Source organism: Stomoxys calcitrans, chromosome 3, assembly GCF_963082655.1.
Source record: "Stomoxys calcitrans chromosome 3, idStoCalc2.1, whole genome shotgun sequence".
NCBI classification, from domain to species: domain Eukaryota; kingdom Metazoa; phylum Arthropoda; class Insecta; order Diptera; family Muscidae; genus Stomoxys; species Stomoxys calcitrans.
Genome location: NC_081554.1, coordinates 151,609,756 through 151,627,795, shown reverse-complemented (window position 1 = coordinate 151,627,795; position 18,040 = coordinate 151,609,756). Strand labels below are relative to the sequence as shown.

The 18,040-nt window shown below is 38.3% G+C and overlaps 1 protein-coding gene across 3 annotated transcripts in view; it reads right to left on the bottom strand.

The window, feature by feature from the left end:
• Positions 1–1,680: 1,680 nt before the first annotated feature.
• Positions 1,681–18,040, bottom strand: part of LOC106087354 (CD63 antigen) — a 39,149-nt gene continuing 22,789 nt past the window's right edge. For 2 of the 3 annotated variants that reach the window (XM_059364869.1, XM_013252372.2), the window contains exons 2-5: positions 6,546–6,683; positions 5,731–6,096; positions 2,080–2,310; positions 1,681–2,003 (exon numbers count right to left, since the gene is read on the bottom strand). In XM_059364869.1, coding sequence (XP_059220852.1) covers positions 1,926–2,003; positions 2,080–2,310; positions 5,731–6,096; positions 6,546–6,614 — 744 coding nt within the window. In that variant the 5' untranslated portion in view covers positions 6,615–6,683 and the 3' untranslated portion in view covers positions 1,681–1,925. Of the gene's footprint in view, positions 2,004–2,079; positions 2,311–5,730; positions 6,097–6,545; positions 6,684–10,491; positions 10,569–18,040 lie in introns of those variants that run through there. The other variant, XM_059364870.1, reaches the window with a different exon arrangement.

Below are 18,040 nucleotides of genomic sequence, written 5' to 3'. Positions count from 1 at the left end.
CGCGTCGTGCCAAAATTCATTCAAATCGGATAAGAATTGCGCCCTCTAGAGGCTCAAGAATTCAAGACCCATGATCGGTTTATATGACAGCTATATCAGGTTATGAACCGATTTGAGCAAAACTTGGCACAGATGTTGGATATCATGACAAAACACGTCGTGCGAAATTTCATTCCAATCGGATAAGAATTGCGCACTCTAGAGGCTCAAGATTTGAGCCCTCTAGAGGCTCAAGATTTGAGCCCTCTAGAGGCTCAAGAAGTCAAGACCCAAGATCGGTTTATATGGCAGCTATATCAGCTTATGAACCGATTTGAACCATACTTGGCACAGTTGTTGGATGTCACAGCAAAACACGTCGTGCAAAATTTCATTCCAATCGAATAAGAATTGCGCACTCTAAAGGCTTAAGAAGTCAAGACCCAATATCGGTTTATAAGGCAGCTACATCAAAACATGGACCGATATGGCCCATTTACAATACCAACCGACCTACACTAATAAAAAGTATTTGTGCAAAATTTCAAGCGGCTAGCTTTACTCCTTCGGAAGTTAACGAGCTTTCGACAGACAGACGGACGGACATGGCTAGATCGCCATAAAATGTCGCGACGATCAAGAATATATATACTTTAAGAGGTCTCAGACGAATATTTCGAGTAGTTACAAACAGAATGACGAAATTATTAGTATACCCCCCATCCTATGGTGGAGGGTATTAAAACACCACCACTGAAATATCTATTATTATACCCACCACTGTCGGATGGGAGTATAGTAATTTTGTTATTCCGTTTGCAACACTATATCTTGATATAGCCCCCATATAGACCGATCCGGCGATTTAGGGTCTAAGGTCTACAAAAGCCAAATTTATTATCCGATTTTGCTGAAATTTGGGACAGTGAGTTGTGTTAGGCCCTTTTACATCCTTCTGCAATTTGGCTAAGATCGGTCCAAATTTGAATATAGCTGCCATATCGACCGATCTCACGATTTAAGGTCTTGTCCTCCTAAAAGGCGCATTTATAATTCGATTTCACTGAAATTTGACACAGTGACCAATGTAAGGCTTTTCGAATCCGTATCTTATATATCGGTCTATATTTGGATATAGCTATCAAAACAGCCGATATTTTATTATACAAAGTTGAATAATGTCTTGTACTTATTAGACCACTCAATGTCCGTGCTGAATTTGGTCCAAATAGGACCATATTTCGATATAGCTGCTATGATGACATAAATCATGCATTTTTCAACGGATTTTGACGAAAGGTGGTTTGCATATATACCCGAGGTGGTGGGTAGCCAAAGTTTGGTCCGGCCGAACTTTAAGTTCGACTTTAAGGCTTTAAGCCTTTTCACTTGTTTTTCATTTCTCTTAAAAACAGCGCGTTTTTGAGGCATTCGCTTTTAATTATTTAATTATTTTTTTGACACATTGTGTCAACTGCTCTGATCAGTGATGACTACTCTTCTGTTTTTTTACGAGTTCTAGCGATTTTCTTGGGCAAATGTACTTTTTTAAAAACTGTAGATCTGGCCACGTAAGGCCATGCGAATAATTACATCTTAGATAGTGAAATCCATACTCACTCGAGAGTGAATGGCTACCATTCTTTCTCATAGCCTGTCACTTAGCTTAGTGAAACAGGCCTTTAAAAACAATGACCATAATTTAATTTTGAAATGATTATGTCGTTTGTCGGACAACTTATGCATTTCATACAATTCATTATTTTCAAATTATTTATTTAAAGTTTGGAAAAACGTTTGTGCATAAAAATTAAGTTTCTTTTTTGTAATAATTTAAACATAATTAACATGCTTTCTTCTCAACATTAAGAAAAACTAGGAAAATAACTGTCTATGTGATATTATTTTAATACTTTTGATCCACACACACACGCACACATCATTTATTAACCCATAAATCCTGTGACTCCATTACGGATTTTGATCTCACGAGCAATGTAGCAAGCAAAGAGAACGCCAAAGAACTATGGAAGAGAAAAAGAGAGAGAAGAAGACTTGCAATAAGAGTTACTTTATTGATATTTTTTCTTTAAAACCTACCTGAATAATGGCAATTACAACACCAGCTGCACCCAAACTGACAGCATGAGCAGCTATGTAATTGGAGAATTCACTCAGACAGCCCATGCTGTAGCGGTTGGGATCCTCATTATTAACGGTACACGAGAACTGTCCCACTTGACCAACTGGCAATCTGCAACAGGATAAAGGTAAATTATCACCCAAAGTGGTATTCCAATCGGTATAGCTTTGCACTCCACAACATTGGAACTGCAAATAAAGAAAGAAAGTACATAGTGATACATTTGTTGAGTATATGTGTAAAAGCTATTTATATTTGGAGAAAATGGTCTTGATCATGTCATATTTGGATATAGCTGCCACATACACCGATCTCACGATGTCGCAGAAATTTAAGCCACATTATAATTCTATACCAATTTAGTAACTAGTAGGAAGTTTTTGAAAGAGAAAATTTGAGCAAAAGAATTTGCAAGAATAACTTTTTACAGATCGACGGACAGAAACGAAATTTTTGAATGCAGTCTTTTCGACCTTATCGGGAGGCGAATGTACATTGCAAATTTGACCGCGAAAATTCCATCAAGGAACAGATAGCAAACTTCCCACAGATCAAAGAGTGCTGTCTGATTTCATATATAAGATTTGAAATCGGCCCCTTAGACACCAAGGAATAAATTTTATGTCAGATAGTCTTGACATAAAATTGATGGATAGTCTTGACATTCTTAGTCGATCTAGCCATGTCCGCCCGTCCGTCCGTCCGTCTATCAATCACGATATCGATCGAACGAAAAAAGATAACCGCTTGAAATATTGCACAGATACTTCCTATTGATAAAGGTCATTGGGGATTACAAATGGGCCATATCTGTTCAGATTTGGTTAAAGCACTCACATAAACCTATCCCCCGATTTGACTTCTTGAGCACCTAGAAGCTTCAATTTTCATCCGATTTAGCTAAAATTTGTAACAAAGACTTAAGTTACAACTTCTAACATCCATGCTAAGTATGATCTGAATTCGTCTTTATACAGATATGCAAATTTTGCCCATGAACATTCCACTAAGGAACAGGGTCAAACTTCTCACATATCAATGAGTGCAGTCTGATTCAAGTTTAAGCTCAATGATTAGGGGCCTCCTTTTTATAGCCGAGTTCGAAAGGCGTGCCACAGTGCGAAACCTCTTTGGAAAGAAGTTTTACATGGTCTCGCCAGGATTCGAACCCAGGCGTTCAGCGTCATAGGCGGACATGCTAACCTCTGCGCTACGGTGGCCTCCGTACAGATATAGCCCCTATATAAACCAATAGATTTGAATTCTTGGCCCTTAAAAAACACAATTTTCATCCGATTCGGCTGACATTTGGAACAAAGACTTGAATTGCGACTTCCAACATCCATGCCAAGTATGCTCTGAATCGGTCTATAAACAGATATAGCCCCCATATAAACCGATCGCCGGATTTGACTTCTTGAGACCCTAGAAACCTTAATTTTCATCCGATTTTGCTGAAACTTGAAATAAAGACTAAAGCGTGACGACTTCCGACATCCATGCCAAGTATGATCTGAATCGGTCTATAAACAGATATAGCCCCCATATAAACCGATCTCCGGATTTGACTTCTTCAGCCCTTAGAAACCTATATTTTCACCTATTTTGGCCCAAAAACCACATCAGTGCGCTCTAGAAGTATAATCGGGAGATCGGTTTATACAGGAGCTATATCTAAATATGGACCGATATTTCCCATTTATAATCCCAACCGACCTTCAGTAAAAGGAAGTATTTGTGAAAACTTTCAAGCGCTTAGCTTTACTCCTTCGAAAGTTAGCGTGCTTTTCACAGACAGACAAACGTACGGACGGACTGACGGACATGGTTAGATCGACTTGGAATGTCATGGGAAAGAGTGTATATACTTTATGGGGTCTAAGACCAATATTTTGATGTGTTAGAAATGAAATAACGATATCACTATACCACCATCCTGTGTTAGGGGGTAATTTCGGTTTATATGGATGCTATGCTAGGTTATGAACCGATTTCGCCACAAAAGACTTGAAGCAAAATTTCAGACAAATCGGATAATAACTGCAATCTCTAGAAGCTCAACAAGTTAAGATCCGAGATCGGCTTAAATGCCTGCTATATCAAGTTATGAACAGATTTGGACCATACTTAGCACAGTTGTTGGATATCATAACAAAATGACATGTGTAAAATTTCAACCCCCTCTAGAGGCTCAAGAAGTGAAGATACCAGATCGGTTTATATTGCAGCTATTTCAGGTTATGGGCCGATTTGAATCATAATAAGCACAGCTGTTGTAAGTCATAACAAACAACTTCATGAAAAATTTCAGCCAAATCGGATGAAAAATGCGTCCTTTAGTGCCTGAAGAAGTCAAGATCCAAGATCGGTTTATATGGCAGCTATGTCGGGTTATGAACCGATTTGAACCATACTTAGTGCTTATCGGTTTACATGGGAGCTTCTCAGGTGATAATCGATTCGGATAATACGGGCTAAGCTGGCTACCCAAATTACAGTAGCTGGCTTAGCCCGTTCGACAGTTATCGTGATTTTCACAGAGGGGCCGACAGATGGATGGATGAACGGACGGACATGGCTAGATTGACTCAGAATCTCGAGACGATTAATAATACATATACTTTATATGGTCCCAGATGAATATTTCGAGGAGTTAAGGAAGGAATGACTAGAATGGTACACCCTCAGCCTATGGTGTTGGGTGTAAATTCGCTTTCTACGATGGCCGCCCAAATGCGTCGTAACTGGGAGTCGCTTATCCTGAGGAAGAGGAAACATGACTTCGGACTGTTGATAGGAGTCCTGACTGCTCATTTCTATGTCAGATCTTTGACGTCACCCTAGACGAAGGGGGAGCATTGTAACAAAGGATAGGAGTTTTATGGCCAAGAACACCTTTTGACGTCACGCTGAACGCAGTGGGAGGTTTATAATAAAGAGTAGCAGTTGTATGGTATGGTTCAAATCGGTTCATAACCTGATATAGCTGTCATATAAACAGATCTGGGGACATGACTTCTTGAGCTTCTAAAGGGCGCAATTCCTATCCGATTTGGGTGAAATTTTGCAAGACGTATTTTATTCTTACTTTCAAAAACTGTGTCAAATTAGGTTCAAATCGGTTCATACCCTGATATAGCTGCCATATAAGCTGATCTCGGATATTGACTTCTTGAGCCTCTAGAGTCCGCAATTATTGTCCGATTTGCCTGAAATTTTGTACCACGGACTCTCTCATAACCATCAACATACGTGTTTATTATGGTCTGAATCGGTTTATAGCCCGATACAGCTCCCATATAAATCGATCTCTCTATTTTACTTCTTGAACCCCCAAAGGGCGCAATTCTTATTCGAATTGGCTGACATTTTACACAGGTCTCCAACATATAATTTAATTGTGGTCCAAACCGGACCATATCTTGATATCGCTCTAATAGCAGAGCAAATCTTTTCTTATATCCTTTATTGCCTAAGAAGAGCTGCCGGCAAAAGAACTCGACAAATGCGATCCATGGTGGAGGGTATATAAGATTTGGCCCGGCCGAACTTAGCACACTTTTACTTGTTTTGAGTTAATTACTTCATTTCTCAATACGAGTACTTACTGTTCTTTGCACATAGTCCCACAGAACTGTAACATCATTTGAGTGCGTAGAATTGTATTGCTTCATAGAACTCGTCAATGTGCCCTTTATCAAACTCTCAGCATCGTTGCGCAATACATAACCACTAATGCCAGCAGCCAATTCCAGTATGAATATCAGACCCAACAGCACGGAGAAGGTCAATATCAGGCAATAGTTTTCCTTCAAAGCACCCCAACAGCCAAAGAAGGAGATGACAATGACAAAAGAGCCAATAACAATTAAAAATGTTGGAATCGAAAAGAACTTGGAGACCAGGAATGCTTCATATTCCGAATAGACGGCGGCAACACCAACACCCACAGCAATTAAAATAATGCCAGTTAGCTGAAAAAAATTAATAAGGGATTAGTTAAAGATAAGACTTGAGAGGAAGAAAAAAAAAATAATAAAAAAAAAGTTTTTGCAACAAGTACATCATTAATTTTTGCACTAAAACAAAACCTATATGAATTAAAATATTGGGCTCAAAAACTCAGTTTCTATGTTCTATATCTTTACCAAAACTATACATCATTTTGATAAAAGTCGCAAGTATTTTAAAGAAATTCATAAAAAGAAAGTCCATGGGTAAATCACCCTTTAAGTATGACAAATGCAAAAACTTTGGACTTATAAGCATTTAGGCTGTTGACCAGCAATTAGGAGTATGATTCACCATACATTTCTGTTATGGTGAAATATTTTTTTTGTTTCATTATCAATTTGGATGAGAAGATAAGAAAATTCTACTTTAACATGTCGCGAGCGTAAAACAAAAAAAGCGGCATACTTACCATAAAAACTAAATTGAATGCAAAGAGCACATATTTTATGCAATTCGCACTACCCGTCAGCAAAGACATGTTGAGAATTTATTTTCTGATAATTTTTTAAAATTTAAGTTGTCTGGATTTCAAACGAAATTTGATAATCTGAAATTGAAATAAAAGAAATAGATTAGTTAGAAAATTTTATACAAAAACAAGCGTTAAGTTCGGCCGGGCCGAACTTTGGATACCCACCAACTCGGGTATATATGTAAACCACCTTTCGTCATTGTCCGGTGAAAAACGCATAATTTATGCCCCCATAGCAGTTTTATCGAAATAGGGTCCGATTTGGATCGAATTCGACACATATATTGACTGGTCTAATACATTCAAATTTGTAACGCAAAATATTGGTCTTTTTGGTAGCCATATCCAAATATAGACCGATCTGACCCATATACCACACGGATGTCGAAAAGCCTTACATAAGGCACTAAGTCAAATTTGAGTAAAATGGAATTATAAATGTGCTTTTTATGGGGCCAAGACTTTAAAACGAGAGATCGGTCTATATGGCAGCTATTATATCCAAATCTGTACCAATCTGAACAATATTGCAGAAAGTCGTCGAGGAGCCTAACACACTTCAATGTCCCAAATTTCAGAGAAATTGGACAAAAATTCGCTTTTTATGGGCACAAAGCCTTATATCGAGGGATCGGTCTACATGGCAGCTATATCCAAATCAGTACCGATATGAGCCAAATTGAAGAAGGATATCGAAGGGCCTAACGCAACTCACTGTCCTTAATTTCAGTAAAATCGAATAATAAATGCGCCTTTTATAGGCCCAAATGTTAAATCGACAGATGGGTCTATATGGCAGCTATATCCAAATCAGTACCGATCTGAGCCAAATTGAAGAAAGTCGTCGAATAGCCTAACGCAACTCACTGTTCCAAATTTGGGCGAAATCGAAAAATAAATGCGCCTTTTATGGGCCCAAAACCTTTAATCGAGAGATCTGTCTATATGGCAGCTCTATCCAGATCTGGACCAATCTGTGCCATATTGTATCAAGATATCGAAGGGCCTAACACAGCTCACCCCCCAAATTTTGGCGAAATCGGACATTAAATGCGCCCTTTATGGGCCCAAGACCTTTAATCGAGAGAGCGGTCTATATGGCAGCTATATCCAGATCTGGACCGATCTGGACCAAATTGAAGAAGGATACCAAAGGGCCTAAAACAACTCGCTATCCCAAATTTTAGCAAAATCGGATAATAAATGCGCCTTTTATGGCCCTAAGACCCTAAATCGGCGGATCAGTCTACATGGGGGCTATATCAATATATAGTCCGATACAGCCCATCTTCGAACTCAACCTGCTTATGGACAAAAAAAAGAATCTGAGCAAGGTTTCAGCTCCATATCTGTATTTTTAAAGACAGCAGCGTGATTTCAACAGACAGACGGACGGACATGTCTAGATCGTCTTAGATTTTTACGGCGATCAAGAATATATATACTTTATGGGGTCTTAAACGAATATTTCGAGGTGTTCCAAACAGAATGACGGAATTAGTATACCCCCATCCTATGGTGGAGGGTATAATAAAATTATACTAAGTTTGGCCAGGCCAAATCTTAAATATCCTCCACCATGGATCGCATTCGTCAAGTTCTTTGGCCGATATTTCTTTATAGACATACCAAGTTACGAACCGATCGGAGCCATACTTTGTTTGGCTGTTGGAGGATAAGAATTGCGCCCTATAGTGGCTCAAGTAATAAATTTGGGAGATTCGTTTATATGGAAACTATATCAGGTCATGGACCGATTCGCACCATTAACGACTATAATGACAGTTTATATCTTCAAGTCTCTTCACAAAGTCATCATATTTCTCCTTTTTATTGGGACGATGTAGAACCCCAATCAGATCATTTCTACGCAAACAGTGCAATTCAGCAAAAAAACATTCAACTTTGTCTGTTGAACCAAACGAAGCAATGGCTCTGAAATCTTCTTCTTATATATAAAAATCAATATGTGTTTGTTTGTTTGTGTGTTCCTTATAAACTCAGAAAGGACTGAACCGATTTTCTTGAAATTTTCACAGATGGTGCAAAATGACTCCGTGGTGAAAATAGGGTACTACATTTTTTGATATCTGAAGGGGGGCGGACCCTCCCCCTTTCCCTAATTTTCAGAAACGTCAGATCTCGGAGCTGGGTGATGCGATTTAAGCGAAATTTTGTGTGCTCTCATATAGTGCCCTAAAAATAAAAATTTGGTATCCAAATTTCGTATGGGGTACCTAGGGGGGCTGCCTCACCCTAAAACCTACCAAACATATATTTAAACCAATCACGACAATATGGGACTCAAATGAAAGGTATTTAGTATCTAATATCCAATTGTCGGACCAAGTGCTAGAGGGACCACCCCAAGCCTCAAAACACCCCTAAATCGGACGTGTTTACCGACCATAGCAATATGAGACTCAAATTGAAGGTATTTACGAGTATAATATGAATCTGATATCCAAATGTGGGACCACGTTTCTGGGGGTCCACCCCTTCCCCAAAACACCCCCAAACAGGATTTATTTACTGACCATGGTAATATGGGGCTTAAATAAAAGGTATTTGAGTGTAGAATTCGAATCTGATATCCAAATATGGGACCAAGTGTTTGGGGGCCGCCTCTCCCCAAAAACATCCCCCAAAGGGGACAAATTTACGACCATAGCAATATGGGGCTCAAATGAAAGGTCTTTGGGAGTAAAGCACGTATTTGATATCAATATTCGGGAAAAGTGGTTTTGGAAGAAGTACGATGCTCATATTTTTTCACGGCCAAGTGGGGCCGTAGGGTGGACCACCTCACCCCTGAAAATACCCCTAAATCAGATATCAGGAGAGTAGCGGGCTGAAATAAAGTATTTTAAGAATGGAGTACACCTTACATCCAAACCTAAATTCGTAGACCAATAAAGATCATATGGGATTCGGACAAAGGCACTTATATTGTTAAATTGTTAGTCAAGCGATATACTATTTTCGTAGCATGGTATTTCACAAAAAGCTCTTTAATTGTCGAAAATAAATATTCCATGGAAACTTTTGTTCCATATAAAGTAAAAGAAGGCGCAGCGGAGCGGGCCATCTAGTCTTATATAAATAGCAACTCCACCACCTCTGCTATACTGGTCGGATCTTAGAAGTCTGTTACCATCTATGGATGCCAGCCTATTTCCATAATGTGGTAAAAATCAAGTCTCAGAGACCGCAAAAACGTCAACACCGAATTTTGCACACTTCATCTCTAACCGTTTCAAATTTCAATGAGTTATCTTTATCCGTTTTCAAACGGCATAATCTTTTTGATCCTTAATATAACACTATGCGACATTTGGCATAAGTATTTTCTCAGGGCGTTGTAGAGCAGACGAATTTTTAGGACTAGGAACTTCCTTACACATTCCAGAGGAGCTGGAATCTAAGCAAATACCTCAAGATTAACTTCAAATGGCAACTGATGACAGATGATCTCAAATTGGGGGCTGTGAATATGCCAAGATTAAATGACCTAATCACTTGAATGGATCTATCGCTCAGCTGGTGTTGACTTGAATTTGGCAATTTTTTCCAAGGTTACCTTTTGCAATAATTTTTTACGACCAAAGACATTAGATGGGCCCTTTCCTGTGGATTTTCTTCATAATCTTTTCAGACATTAAAGTGCAATTCTCAACTGTCGGCTTCAATCTGTTTCGGTGAATAGAATTTCCCAGCAAACTTGGTGAATAAGAATTACAAAGCTTTTAGGGTGAAAACTGTTTAGCAGTTCTTTTATATTACTCAACAAAAGCAAGACACGAGAAAATTTTACTTATTTTTTTTAAATATATAAAGCTTAAGTTAATTGAGTATATGAGTTGTAATTTCAATAGGCACATACTTTTTTTTCTTAAATATATTTTTTCACTATTAAGTTCTTTGCTCTGTTATTTATTTATGATTTTCGCTCTTAATTTTTTTTAACACAATCTAAAAATTAATTTAAAAAGTGGTAAAATGTATATTCCGATTAGGTCTACCGTGTGTTAATGCTTATACTAACTGAAATGAATTGGCGATAATAGAGTTTGAAAATAAACAAATACTTATCGAGAACGTAGTAAGTTGATATTTTCTAATCTATACGAATTTATTTATTGTCTTATCTTTATGAAAACGAAGAAGGCGAAAAATTATTGAATATAAAAGGAATAAATATTCTTTTTAATAATAATATACAACTTTTTAAGCAAAGCCTTTGTTTATTTCTCTCATATGGGTATCAATTCTATTTTTGACATTAGGGTTTTCTTCTTAGGGTAAGGCACACTTTGCATTCAAGTGCTGTACGGGGAGGCCTTTGAAGTGTCGATTTTTGCCACAGTGGTTGTAATGAAATACAATGATTAGATATCTGTTCATGGACACCTGTTAATATCGAAGTTTGTTGTTGCTGCCATTGTATGATAATTATTTTTAATAATTAATTATTTACTACTGTACAAAGTCAAAGCATAAGTACATCAAATATATTGTTTGCGATGTTTTTCGTTAAGGCACAAATATTGAATTTGATCATAAACTAACAAATCTGTTCAAACCTTACACAGATAAATATAATTTTGAGAAACAACAATTTTTGTCGAAAAAACGACGACGAAATTTGTTAATTTTCCTGCAACAATTTATTTTGAATCTCAGCGACCGAATGCACAAATTTGTTGTTGAAAGGCATTCACTCAACAGCAATATATCCATAAGCAAGACAACAAACCATTTAACCAGCCACCACATGTGCTTTGCTGCACAGCTTCGGTGCGGTGGTGTTTCGTACTTTATTTGGTTCGGCTTGCGCTGTTTGTCTCGTTCGTTTACTCATTTTGCTCTCGGTTTTTTTTTTGCCACTTTCTTTACTATTACCCTAAAATCCAAAATTATTAATTTTGTCGCTGCGTGATTTGAACTCATGATCTCGTGTTTGGAAGTTTTGCACGCATCCTCTAGCCTACCGACATAATTCTATTCAGTATGAATAGAAATGTTGGACAGTTATAAGTCTCTCAATTAAATTAAATTAAAAAGAACAAGTAAAAGCGTGCTAAGTTCGGCCGGGCCGAATCTTATATACCCTCCACCATGGATCGCATATGTCGAGTTCTTTTCCCGGCATCTCTTCTTAGGCAAAAAAAGGATATAAGAAAAGATTTGCTCTGCTATTAGAGCTATATCAAGATATGGTCCGGTTTGGACCACAATTAAATTATATGTTGGAGACCTGTGTAAAATGTCAGCCAATTCGAATAAGAATTGTGCCCTTTGTGGGCTCTAGAAGTTAAATAGAGAGATCGATTTATATGGGAACTATATCAGGCTATAAACCGATTCAGACCATAATAAACACGTATGTTAATGGTCATGAGAGAATCCGTCGTACAAAATTTCAGGCAAATCGGATAATAATTGCGAACTCTAGAGGCTCAAGAAGTCAAGATCCCAGATCGGTTTATATGGCAGCTATATCAGGTTATGAACCGATTTGAACCATATTTGGCACAGTTGTTGGATATCATAACAAAATACTACGTGCCAAAATTCATTCAAATTGGATAAGAATTGCGCCCTCTAGAGGCTCAAGAAGTCAAGACCCAAGATCGGTTTATATGACAGCTATACCAGGTTATGAACCGATTTAAACCATACTTGGCACAGTTGTTGGATGTCATAACAAAACACGTCGTGCAAAATTTCATTCCAATCGGATAAGAATTGCGCACTCTAGAGGCTCAAGAAGTCAAGACCCAAGATCGGTTTATATGGCAGCTATATCAGGTTATGAACCTATTTGAACCATACTTATCACAGTTGTTGGATGTCATAACAAAACACGTCGTGCAAAATTTCATCCCAATCGGTTAAGAATTGCGCACTCTAGAGGCTCAAGAAGTCAAGACCCAAGATCGGTTTATATGGCAGCTATATTAAAACATGGACCGATATGGCCCATTTACAATACCAACCGACCTACACTAATAAGAAGTATTTGTGCAAAATTTCAAGCGGCTTGCTTTACTCCTTCGGAAGTTAGCGTGCTTTCGACAGACAGACGGACGGACGGACGGACGGACGGACAGACGGACGGACATGGCTAGATCGACATAAAATTTCACGACGATCAAGAATATATATACTTTATGGGGTCTCAGACGAATATTTCGAGTAGTTACAAACAGAATGACGAAATTAGTATACCCCCCATCTTATGGTGGAGGGTATAAAAACAACAAATATCCGTCCGTCTGTCAAAATCACGATACCGGTCGAACGCGTTCACGCGTTGATGTAGGTCGTTGGGGATTGCAAATAGGAAATATCGGTTCGGATTTGGTTATAGCTCTTGAGCACCTGGAAGCCACACGGATGTCGAAAAACCTAACACGACGAACTGTCCCAAATCTCGACGAAATCGGACAATAAATGCGCCTTTTATGGGGCCAAAACTTTAAATCGAGAGATCGGTCTAATATACGACAGCTATATTCAAATCTGCTCCGATCTGGGCCAAACTAACGAAGGATGTCGAGGGGCCTAACACAACTCACTGTTCCGAAATTCAGCAAAATTGGATAATAAATGTGGTTTTATGGGCCTAAAACCCTAAATCGGCGGATCGGTCTATATGGGGGCTATATCAAGATATAGTCCGATATAGCCCATCTTCGAACTTGCTTATGGAGAAAAAAAGAATCTGTGCATCTGTGAAAAGAATCGGGAGATCGGTTTATATGGCGGCTACCTCAGGATATGGGCTGATTGAGACCATACTTGACAAAGTTGTTGGAAGTCACAAATAAAACCCTTCATGCAAAATTTCGGCCAAATTTGATAAGAATTGCGCCCTATAGAAGTTCAAGAAGTCAAGACCCAAGATCGGATAATATGACAGTTATATCCGGTTATGGACCAATATGAACCATACTTAGCACAGTTGTGAACCATATTACGAAACACGTCATGCAAAATGTTAGCCAAATCGGATAGGAATTGCGTCCTCTAGAGGCTCAAGAAGTCTATTCGGGAGATCGGTTTATATGGCGGCTATATCAAGTTATGGATTGATTTAGACTATACTTGACATAGTTGTTGGAAGTCATAGCAGAACACTTCATGCAAAATTTGCGTGCGCCCTCTAGAAGCTCTAGAAGTGAAGACCCAAGGTCGGTTTATATGGCAGCTATATCAGGTTATAAACTGATTTAGACCATACTGGCACAGTTGTCGAATGTCATACCAAAACACCACGTGCAAAATTTCAGTTAAATCGGACTAGAGTTGCGCTCTCTAGAGGCTCAAGAATTCAAGTCCCAAGATCGGTAAATATGTCAGCTATATCAAAACATGGAGCGATTTGGTCCATTTACAATCCCAACCGATCTACACTACTAAGAACTATTAGTGCAAAATTTCAAGCGCCTGGCTTTACTCCTTCGAAAGTAAGCGTGCTTTCGACAGACGAATGGACATGGCTAGATCGACTTAAAATGTCATGACGATCAAGAATATATATACATTATGGGGTCTTAGACGCATATTTCGAGGTGTTACAAACAGAATGACGAAATTAGTATATCCTCCATCCTATGGTGGAGGGTATAAAAACCATTCAAATTTTGTTTTCTCTAACTTGTTTAAGTATTCGAATAAGAATAGCGCCATGTAGGTGCGCTAGAAGTTAAATAAGAAGATCGGTTAATATGATAGCTACATATAAACTTTAAAAATCCCAACCGACCTTCAAAACCGACCAAACAAGCTCAGCTTCGCGAGGAGAAATTGCTAAATGTATCTTGAAGTTATGAATTTCAATAATAAAATGTTAAACTAAAAAAAAAAAAAAAAAAAAAAAAAAAAAAAATTCATAAGAAGTATTTATGCAAGATTACGAGTGAAAAGTTTTTTTTTTTTGTTCAGACGGTAGAGTAATTTTGACAAGTGAACAGTGAAAGAGACACATGCATGGCTATGTTGATTAGATATAATGATCCAGACGTATCAAACTTTTGGGCTCACAAGATACGGAATTTAATTCGTTAGAGTAAATTTCAAGGTTCAATACAAATACTTTATTTTGATTTTTTACCTAGAAATCCAATAAACAATCCAAAAAACAATTAAAAGCGCGTTAATTGCGGCCGTGACGAATCTCATATACCCTCCACAATGGATCGAATTTGAGACGTTCTTTGAATGACTTCTTTAAGATCTAAGATCGGTTATATGGTAGCTATACCATGTTATCAATCGATTTAAACCATACTTAGCACAGTGGTTGGAAGTGACACCAGAATACCACGTGCAAAATTACAGCCAAATCGGATAAGAATTGCGCCCTCCAAAAGCTGAAGGAGTCAAGACCCAAGATCAGTTTATATGGCAGCTTTATCAGGTTATGAATCGAAAATTTCAGTTCAATCGGACTAGAATTGCACTCTCAAGAGGCTGGAGAAGTCAAGACCCAAGATCGGTTTATATGGCAGCTATATCAAAACTTGGACTGATTTGGCCCATTTACAATCCCAACAGACCTACTCTAATAAAAAGTATTTGTGCAAAATTTCAAGCGTCTAGCTTTACTCCTTTGAGGTTATCGTGCTTTCGACAGACATGCAGACGGACGGACATGACTAGATCGCCGTAAAATGTCATGACGATCAAGATATATTCATTAGGGGGTCTAGGACGCATAAATATGCGTCTTAGATGTTTGAAGGACCTCGATTTCGGGAATGGCGAAATTAGTATACCTCCATCCTATGGTGGAGGGTATAAAAATACTAAGTTTAAAATTGCAGCTAAATAATTGCGCGTTATAGAGGCTCAAGATTTCAATCGGGCGATCGATTTAAACAGGAGCTATATCAGGTTATTACCCTTTTTGAACTATACCTGACACGGCTGCTGGAACCTACAGCAAAACTTTACATTTTAAATTTTAAATAAATCGGGTGGTAACTGTGTGGTCTAGAAACTCAAAAAGTCATGATCCGAGATCGGTTTATAAGCCAATTAAGACCATATTTGGTAATTGCGAGGTACTACGCCATGCATGGTCATGTAATAAATTCTCCCCAAAGTGGTGTCGCATTGCGGCACGCCGTTCGGACTCGCCTATAAAAAACGTCCCTTATCTTTGATAAACTCAACTTGAATCGGAAAGCACTCATTGATGTGTGAGAAGTTTGCCCCTGCTTGGTTCCTGGGCAAATTTTTACTCTACTCCCAAATGGCCTTTCTTTTGAGTTCCATATTACCGTACTGGTAAATATTTCGGGTTTAGGAGGAGTTTCGGGGGTGTAGTGGCCTCCCAGACACTTGGCCCTTAAAGTAGATATAAGATACGTGCTCTACTTTCAAAAACATTTTATATGAGCCCCATAATGGCATGATCGGTAAATAAGTTCTATTTGAGGGTGGGGTGGACCCAGGGTGTTTGTTCTGAGAATGAGTATCAATATCCCGAAAATCAATCAATTTCCACCCTAAATAGCTTTCATATAATTGGGAGGTATTTTGGGGTGCGCCGGCTCCCCAAAAACATGGCTTTTCGATTGGATATCAAATTCGTTTTTTCGCTCAACCATCTTTCGTTTGAGCTCTAAATTGTCGTGACTGGACTGGCGGGTTTTGGATGGCATCCGACTCCAACAATAGAAGCCATGTGTTGTTTTACTGTGAGGGTGCAAAAAAAAATTTTCAACGAATCGCATTACCAATCTCCGAGACATGGCGTTTTGAAAATCGGGGCATTCCTTTTTAGGGAAGGGATGTCACCTCAGACATTTCGAATCAAATATGGATATCAAATTCGTCCTCAACTCCCAAATCCCTTTGATTTGAGTCCCATATTGCCTTGGTCTGTAAATATAAAATAGTTGGGAGGTTGTTTTTGGGGCTGGGCGGCCATCGGCATTATGCCCAGATATAATAGATATAAAATTCGTTCTTTACTCCCAAATACTATTGATTTGAGCTCCATATTGCCATAGTTGGAAATGAAGTTCAGTTTAGGGGGTGCTTTAGGGCGTAACTCCAAACACTTGGCTCCAAAATTGGATATCGAATTCGTTTTCTACTCTCAAATACCTGTCATTTGAGTCCCATGTTGTCAACCTATTCAACCTATTTGATTTATTTTTGGAAGGAAAAGTTCTACCTAGACTTGAACGCAAATTTTAATGTCATATTCGTAATCTACTCTCAAATACCTTTCATTTATTTATTTCATATGCCCATTTTGGGGTATTTGGGGGGTGGGGCGACCTCCCATTACTTGGACCAAATTTTTTATGTCATATTTGTAATCTAATGCCGAATACTTTTCATTTGAGTTCCATATTGATAGGAACGCCGAATATATCTGTTTAGGGGAGTTTTGGGGTTGGGGCGCCCCACTGGGTACTTGGACCAACATTTTAATACGATATTCATTTTCTAGTCTCCTATACTTTTGATTTGATAACCATATTGTGCCCATCGGTCCACTTTTGGTTTTGGTTGCCGTTTTTGGGGTAAGGGGAGGGACCGCCCCCATCCGATATCTAAAAATTATATAGCCTATGTTTCCTTCCAGACAAACTTTTGTGTGCTCGTCACTGGTATAAACACATTCTTACACACAACATTATTTTCTATTTTTTGATTGAACAAAGAGACGTCAGTATATGGAGGTTCGAGTGTGGATGGTAAACTCGGAGAGTGAAAAGTTTTATAGTTTCTTCTTAAGTACAAAAATGCTGATATGTCGAATGACAAAAATCATTAGAGCACAAACAAATGGCCGCCAGGTACAAGAAAAAAAAAACAAACATATCTAAGGCACATACATTGCTGGGTAATATTTAGGCGATAAAGGAATATCCATCTCAAAACAGGTATATAAATGTGCGAAAACAATAACTCCCAAAAGTATTGTTTTGTTTATAACGAATACAGCTGATCATAATACGAAACCATAACGGAGTTGTGCAAAAATGTAAGGTTTTTAATGAAATTGTGTATCATAAAATCCAAATAAACTCTAAAAGGGTTTGAACCCATTTGAGATATGCTTATAATTGGTAAAAATTTGAGTTTGAATTATGTTACAACATTAAATTGAACTTGGCATCATTTTCAATATGCAAAATCTGTTTTTATACCCTCCACCATGGGAAGGGGGTATACTAATACCGTCATTCTGTTTGTAACACCTCGAAATATGCGTCTAAGACCCCATAAAATATGTATATTCTCGATCGTCATGCCATTTTAAGTCCATCTAGCCATGTCCGTCCGTCTGTCCGTCCATCTGTCCGTCCGTCTGTCTGTCGAAAGGACGATAACTTTCGAAGGAGTAAAGCAAGGCGCTTGAAAATTTGCACAAATACTTCTTATTAGTGTAGGTCGTTTGGGAT